This window comes from Curcuma longa, chromosome 3, assembly GCF_044706935.1.
Source record: "Curcuma longa cultivar G26 ecotype Majalengka, Jawa Barat chromosome 3, ITB_CL_G26_1.1, whole genome shotgun sequence".
NCBI lineage: Eukaryota > Viridiplantae > Streptophyta > Magnoliopsida > Zingiberales > Zingiberaceae > Curcuma > Curcuma longa.
The window spans coordinates 8,933,123-8,940,989 of NC_133863.1; the positions used below are offsets into that span (position 1 = coordinate 8,933,123).

The 7,867-nt window shown below is 42.7% G+C and overlaps 1 protein-coding gene and 2 pseudogenes across 1 annotated transcript; 2 read left to right on the forward strand and 1 right to left on the reverse strand.

Annotated features, from left to right (window-relative positions):
- Positions 1-1,738: 1,738 nt before the first annotated feature.
- Positions 1,739-3,599, forward strand: LOC141823484 (protein Brevis radix-like 1). The gene is made up of 5 exons (XM_074710769.1): positions 1,739-1,846; positions 2,391-2,776; positions 2,863-2,998; positions 3,068-3,453; positions 3,521-3,599. The coding sequence occupies exons 1-5, from the start codon at positions 1,739-1,741 to the stop codon at positions 3,597-3,599; spliced, it is 1,095 nt and encodes a 364-aa protein (XP_074566870.1).
- Positions 3,600-3,994: 395 nt separating this feature from the next.
- Positions 3,995-5,819, reverse strand: LOC141823635 (uncharacterized; annotated as a pseudogene).
- A 1,776-nt stretch (positions 5,820-7,595) lies between these two features.
- LOC141823636 (protein Brevis radix-like 2) overlaps positions 7,596-7,867 on the forward strand; it is a 1,173-nt pseudogene continuing 901 nt past the window's right edge.

The following is a 7,867-nucleotide window of genomic DNA, read 5'->3' on the forward strand; positions in this document are numbered from 1 at the left end:
GGTACGGTATTTCAGTATGATCGGTATACCGAACATTTTTATACGATCGGTATGATCAGTATGATCGATCGGTTGGTCGGTATTTCGGTATGATCGGTATGATCGGTATACCGAACATTTTGATCGGTATGCATTTTATACTATACTGTATACCAAATTTTCTATACCGAAATTCCAGTATACCGAATTTTCGGATGGTAACGGTATAGGTTTTTTTTATGCCGAAATTTTCGGTACGGTATACGGTATCGTATGTAAAATTCGGTATACCGTACCGACCCATCCCTAGTGAGGACTAAGGAAGGAAAATGGACGGCGAAGGTAACGACGCATGGCGGATTAACGGCGTGTTTACTTTGGAAGATTTAGGAGGATTGCTAGCACCCATTCTTCTACCATGATTAACCCGACCAATGGTACTTTACTTAACGAGACATGTTAAGAGTAATAAAAAATAAATAAATAAATAAAGATTAAAAATAAAAGTGAGTTTTGTAGGGGCAATGAGCTATTCCTTTCTTGGGATGGAAGAAGAAGAATAAGAAGAGAAGAAGAAATGGAAGGAGATAAAAGAAGTGCTTTAACGAAAGCCTGCATCTTTACAGCATCGCCAATGAAGAACAAAGCCTACCTTTTCTTACGCTCTGTGCCTCCGACTTTGTTTACTGCAACTCCCATTTGCCTCACCTCTCTTTAATTACTTTTCCTTCCTTTCACTTTTCTTCTTTATTTTCATCTCTCGCTCTCTCTCTTTTCTTCAAACAAGAAAAGTATAATGTTTTCGAATTTCAATTAGCTATGGATTTGCTTAATCGCATTTGTTGATTGTAAAAGCAGCTAAAAAAGAATCCTACTCGATTAAAGCATGTTCAAACGGGAATTTGTTGATTTTTTATATATCAAATAAATATAAATAAATTTGTATTATACTAATATTTTTTGATGATAGGAAGACAAGGGGTAGAATTATAGTTTTCAAAATTTTGAGGGGTATAAAGTGAAATGTGCGGGTAACGTTGGACGACGGAAAAGATGGATTTGCATGCCTTAAAATACGCAGACATGACCAACGCCCGGGGCCGCCTTCTTCATTTGCCAACAGCTCCATTTCCGCTTCGAGTTCAGCACACACGCCGCCGGCGCATTTACTCCTAATCCATCACCTTCTACTACTGCAGGCGTTTCATTCAGCAGTGAACGTGTCGAGATTTAGGTGAGATTTTTTCGGCTGCTCTGTTTTTCCGCTCTCCTTTTTTTTGGCTTCTTCTGATGCCGACCAAACAAGTGACAGATCTTAATTTCGCCGCCTTGTTGTCTTGTTGTCTGCCATCCTTCTCATTCTTCTTCTGATCGAGCTTAATCTTCCATCCATGGCGTGTGAGTGTGTGAGCAATGAGAGAGAGAGAAGGAAAGAGAGAGCAGAGGAGCAAAAGCCTGGCTCTGCGCTGCGTGATGTGTAGCTCTCGATTCCTCCAGTCTACTTAGCCTCTCATCGGACAACGCGTGCGTGCATCATTAATCCTGCCTCCCCTGTTTTGAACTGTTCCTATCACAAGCTTCTCCTTTGCCGTCGTCGTCTTCTCCGAGTGATCATTAAATGCTGGCAAAGCCGGAGCGGTGCGTGCACTGCGTCGCCATTAAATGGGGCATGTGGGTTTTGACATGCAGCGGCAAGAGCGACTCTCCTTTGTGACCAAAGTTTAGTTTGCAGGTGATCGGGAAGCCAGGCGACGACGAGATGTTGGCGTGCATCGCTTGCTCCAAGCACGGCCTGGACGACGGCCGAGAAGATGCGGTGACCAACTCAGCCGGCAACAAAGAGGCCAACAAAAGCCTCACCTCTCAGGTCACCTCCAATTCCTTTCTTCATACACCAAATTTCAGTTTTTAAACTAAATTCGAACCAAATGAAAAGCCACAAGGCGTGTGTAAGACAGTGAGAGAGGTGAACAGAATAGCTGCAAAAGTGACAATGACCATGCAACTAATGAACCAAGGCTGTCAAAGCAGAACAGCGAGAGCATGACAAGGTTGTGGACTGCGAGGTTCAGTTCCAAATTGGATAAAGCTTGGTCAAGGTAGAGGACGAGGGCGAGGTCCCATCTCACTTTCTCTCCATGCCACAGCTCCAGAGAGAGAGACAGAGATGGGCCCGAAATGAGTGGGTTTCCTTCTCTTTTTAATGGCGGAGGCCTCGATCGGGTCTTTTTAGAAAGGAGAGTTCTCTGTGGAAAGAGATCCCTTGGCGGTAACAAGGGGATAGGAATAAAGTGAAGCAACAGGAGCACTCTGTTGTGGTCCTCCGCTGTTAACAGCAGTGTTCATTCATGAAACAGAGCATTTCACAGCTTGATTATGAACTGAATCGTGAGTTTGATCTTCATCTACAGATAAAGGACATGGTGTTGAAGGTGTCTGGCTCCTCTCGCCAGTGCAAAGGCGGAGGAGGGAGCTCGTCGCTCCGGAGCAAGAGCTTCCACCCGCGCCACTACTTCGACGACGGCGAGATGATCGCCGTCGAACGGAGCCACCACCGAGGTCCCCTGCGGCCAGCTAGTACAAAAGCGTGGGACATTAATTATGAGGAGGCGAGGAGCAGCGCCAGGTGGGCCGCCGGCGGCGGTGCCGATGCAGTCGCGGCGGCGCTGGAGAACGTGGTGCTGGAGGACGAGGGGCGGCCCAAGGAGTGGGTGGCGCAGGTCGAGCCGGGGGTGCACATAACCTTCGTGTCGCTCCCCGGCGGCGCCGGCAATGATCTCAGGCGCATACGATTCAGGTTTGGGGGGTTCCATAACCTCACTATAACTTCTGATCATTGGATTGCGTTCTCAACTCTGGAGCAATGGCGATTTGTTTGTGTAGCCGGGAAATGTTCAACAAGTGGCATGCGCAGAGATGGTGGGGAGAGAACTACGACAGGATCATGGAGCTCTACAACGTCCAAAGATTTAACCGTCAAGCTCTGTCTCCACCACCGAGATCCGACGACGGCGTTGAGGTTTGAACATTCCCCTGTTTCCTTGCTGAATCTTAATTGCATTCCAAATCTAATGGCTGAATTTTTCAGAGAGAATCATTCTACTCGAGGGTGGGCTCGATACGGGAAAGCTCAGACGGCAAAGATTACCGCAGTGCCACCAGACACACAAACCGGTCGCCTTTGACGTCCACCGCCGGGAAAGGAATCTGTTATCCGTTCGTGCCGGATCCATCCGAGCAATTCTTCCCGCACCACCTCCACTACGGTGCGGGAGTTTCCGGTGTCAGGGCAGAGACCTCGTCGGTGGAGGCGTCAAGGACCACTACCTCGTCCAGGGACGAAGCCTCCATTTCCATCAGCAACGCCAGTGATATGGAGATAACAGAGTGGGTGGAGGAAGACGAACCAGGCGTGTTCATTACCATCCGCGAGCTCGCCGACGGCACTAGAGACCTCCGGCGGGTTCGATTCAGGTAATGAAATCGATCCACAAAACAGAAGATAACCATAACTGCCAATTCTAACACGTTGTTTGTGCAGTCGAGAAAGATTTGGGGAGGTTAATGCGAAGCTGTGGTGGGAAGAGAACAGAGAAAGAATCCAGGCGCAGTATCTATAGAACTGACTTCAGCAGCAGAAACAATAAACGATAAATAGGACAGACAAACAACTGAAAACGATATGTTTGACTTGTGTTTGTTGGCATTCAATGCATTTGATGATGTGCTGGAAAAACATGCTTTATCATCTCATATACATTGTTGGAAGTTGATATTGTTTTGAGCAGCCCAAGTAACCAAGGCGAAGAACATCTACACCAACATCATTTCTCAATAGCAGAAATTGAGTGCTTCATCATTTAGCACTTCTTTCAACCAAGACTTTAAGTGCTGAAGGAACCACGGTTTCTTAGCAAAATAAAAAGATAAAAGACAGAAACGTTGTTCTTGAGCTAGTCTCAGCTCTCCTATCATATCATCAACAGCTCATTAGACAATGTTGTGATTGACATCGTTAAGAGCTTACCCCTTTGTTTCCACCTGTACAACAAAAACATGAGGTTTCTTCAGAATGTATGCCATTCACTTTGTCTGCGCCAGAAAACTGACATTTTTTAACAGAGTCGTGCTCGATTGCTTCAATGGCTTCTTCACCTGTTGGCTTAGCAGGAGATCCTGCAACTTTGGCTAAAATTTCATCAGATTCTTTGACTTCTTCTGGCATCTCATCGTCGCAACCAGCATTGACAGCATGAATAGCAGAAACCTCATCTTGTGAAAGCATGAATAGCAGAAACCTCATCTTGTGAATGGGAAGCGATTACTTTTACCTCATTGTCACAATCGAATCGAATTGAAGGAACCTGATTCTGGACGATGGAATTTACTGCTACAGCAGGAATCTCATCGTCAGGGTCAATCTTTTCAGACTTACCCTTTTCATCTGTTGAACGTTTGATTTCATCGTCCTCTTCTTCCTTGGTATGTTCAGATACGTCATCTTTGGTTAGCACTAGATTCTCTAAAGAAGTTATGATCCCTTAGACAGGTGACCCTTCGAATTCACATTCGGTCTCAGGCAATAGCAGTTCTCCAATGGATACTTCAGTTTCTTGGATCACCTCATCTACATTAGCATCATTTACTCCACTCTCCACAATTCGATCTCTATCAATGCCTACTTCATCTTCGTTTCCATTAAAATTATCTTTGATTTCAACACCTAAAACGCACGTAGATTACCAGGATTCAGTGGCTAACAACAATGGAAACGTAAAAAACAAAAAAATTAAGAATTCTTGTTTACCTTCATGATGTTGGACTACACTTTCCAACTCCTTCGCATCAGCAAATCCTTCAGCTTCATCAACTTCTTCTGTATTCATATCCATCCCTTCCTCTTCGTTAACAGCACTGTTCGGCATCTGGCGTTTTCCCATTCTCTTCAAGATTATTGATCAGAATATTAGCACTAACTGCCACCAAATTACAATCTTTTTCACAGTGATTATCAACTTCCTCTGTACAGAAATCCAGAATCAACCTCTAAGATATCGAAAAAAAAAAGACATAAAATTTGAAAAGAGAGGAACAGATCCCAAAATGATCATCTTCACCTTTGCCCAGTTGCATTTGGTTTGAGCCTACAGCTACGGCAGCGAATTCCTTGACTTCACGAGTCATTGCAGGTTCTTCAAGAGAACGCTGTGGAGCAACAGTATCAACGGCCACCAAATCACGATCTTTTTCACCATTTTTGACTTCCTCTACAGGAGCATTACCGATCTCTATGCCTATAATCGACACGGAAGATATGCAATTAGATTAAAGATAAAGCCTTTAAAACGTAGTTGCACTATGTCGTTTCATCTTCTACACCTTGTTCCGGTTCTACTTCTAGGAACCAAGATTCGATCTTGACAGCAGATTCTTCCGTCTTAGCTCTAATTCTTGCACTCCTCCTCACGGTGGACGTGACACCATCTTCTGTCGCTGCCTTGGTAGACTTCCTCATATCCTTATTACGACGAACTGTAACCCTAGCCGAAACGACCGTGTCTCCGTCCTCTTGCTCCACTGCTACTGGGGTTATAACCACCGTACGCAGGCCAATTAGGGCGGCCGGAGTTTTCATTGCGTCGGCGGGCTCTTCTTCCTTAGCCTCAAGGTTCTTTTTCGTGTTCGCCCTTCTTGCGTCGGCCGGAGGTTAACGGCGTGGCTGAGGCCTCCTCGATTTCATCTTCTTCTCCTTCACCGCCTAATCGCCAGATCTCTGAGACCGTCACAGTCACACGACGAGCCCGAGGTAGGGGCCTCGCGGGTTGCTCCCTGGGCTCTATTGAATGAAGATTTTATTATAATTAGATACTACAATAAAGAAAAAAATGTGCAACAAACATTAATTTTTGATGACTTTTACAAGAACTAAAATCTATTGTCAAAGCTAGGGGCGAGCAAAAATTCAATTAAATCGAATAAATCGATCAAAATCGAACTGAATTAAAAATTTGATTCAGTTATTTTAGAATTTTAGTTATTTTTTTTAAAATCGGCTAATTCGGTTCGATTTCAATTTTAAAATTCTTTATTCGGTTAAACCGAATTAATCAAATTAGAGAAAATAATTTATAAATTTTAAGTAAATAAATTTTTAAACCCCTAATTTTAGTAAAATTTTCATAATTAGACCAAAAGTAAACCACATAACTTGTGCTAGCATTCAATGGTTAGATGCCAACAAAAGCCTCACCTCTCGTGAGCTCCAATTCCTTTCTTCATACACCAAATTTCAGTTTTTAAACCAAATTTGAACCAAATGAAAAGCCACGTGTGAGACAGTGAGAGAGGGTGAACACAATAGCTGCAAAAGTGACAATGACAATGCTACTAATGAACCATGGCTGTCAAAGCAGGACAGCGAGAGCATTGACAAGGTTGCTACTAATGAACCATGCTACTAATGAACCATGGCTGTCATCAGCATTGACAGCATGAAGAGCAGAAACTCTCATCTTGTGAATCGGAATGTTCAGATACACTACAAAAATAATATTGTTAGTGACCAAAAATTCATTGTTAATCGGTCGTTAAATCTGATTAGCGACCGATAAAAAATTATTAAAAAAAATATCGTAAATTAATTTAGCGATCGAATTAAATTCAGTTACTAATTAGCAACCGAATTTGATTTCAGTTGCTAATTTTAATGACTGAATTAGATTTCGTTCACTAAATTTCGTGACCGAAAATCAGTTGGGTCGTGATGAGATTTAAGATAATAGCTGCAAAAGTGACAATGACCATGCTACTAATGAACCATGGCTGTCAAGCAGAACAGCGAGAGCATTGACAAGGTTGCTACTAATGAACCATGCTACTAATGAACCATGGCTGTCATCAGCATTGACAGCATGAAGAGTAGAAACTCTACATCTTGTGAATCGGAATGTTCGAGATACACTACAAAAATAATATTGATTAGTGATCAAAAATTCAATCGCTAATCGGTCGTTAAATCTGATTAGCGACCGATTAGAAAAATCATTAAAAAATTCATCGTAAACTGATTTAGCGATCGAAATTCAAATTCGGTCACTAATTAGCAATCGAATTTGATTTCAGTCGCTAATTTTAATGACTGAATTTACCGGATTCTCGTTCATTAAATTTAGTCGATTCCAAAATCAGGTTCGATCGCTAATGACAATGAACAGGATGGCTGCGAAAAGTGACAATGACCATGCTACTAATGGACCGTCGCTGTCAAAGCAGAACAGCGAGAGCATTGACAAGGTTGCTACTAATGAACCATGCTACTAATGAATCATGGCTGTCATCAGCATTGACAGTATGAAGAGCAGAAACTCTCATCTTGTGAATCGGAGTGTTCAGGATGCACTACAAAAATAATATTGATTAACGACCGAAACTTCGATCGCTAATCGGTCATTAAATCCGATTAGCGACCGATTAAAAAAATTCATTGTAAACTGATTTAGCGATCGAAATCAAATTCGATCGATAATTAGCAACCGAATTTGATTTCGGTCGCTAATTTTAATGATCGAATTAGATTTCGATCGCTAAATTTAGCGATCGAACGGTCGCTAATGACAATGAACAGAATAGCTGCAGAAAGTGACAATACCATGCTACTAATGAACCATGGCTGTCAAAGCGGAACAACGAGAGCATTGACAAGGTTGCTACTAATGAACCATGCTACTAATGAACCATGGTTGTCATCAGCATTGACAGCATGAAGAGCAGAAACTCTCATCTTGTGAATCGGAATGTTCAGATACTCTACAAAAATAATATTGATTAGCGACCGAAAATCTATCGGTCGTTAAATCCGATTAGCGACCGATTAAAAAATCATAAAAAA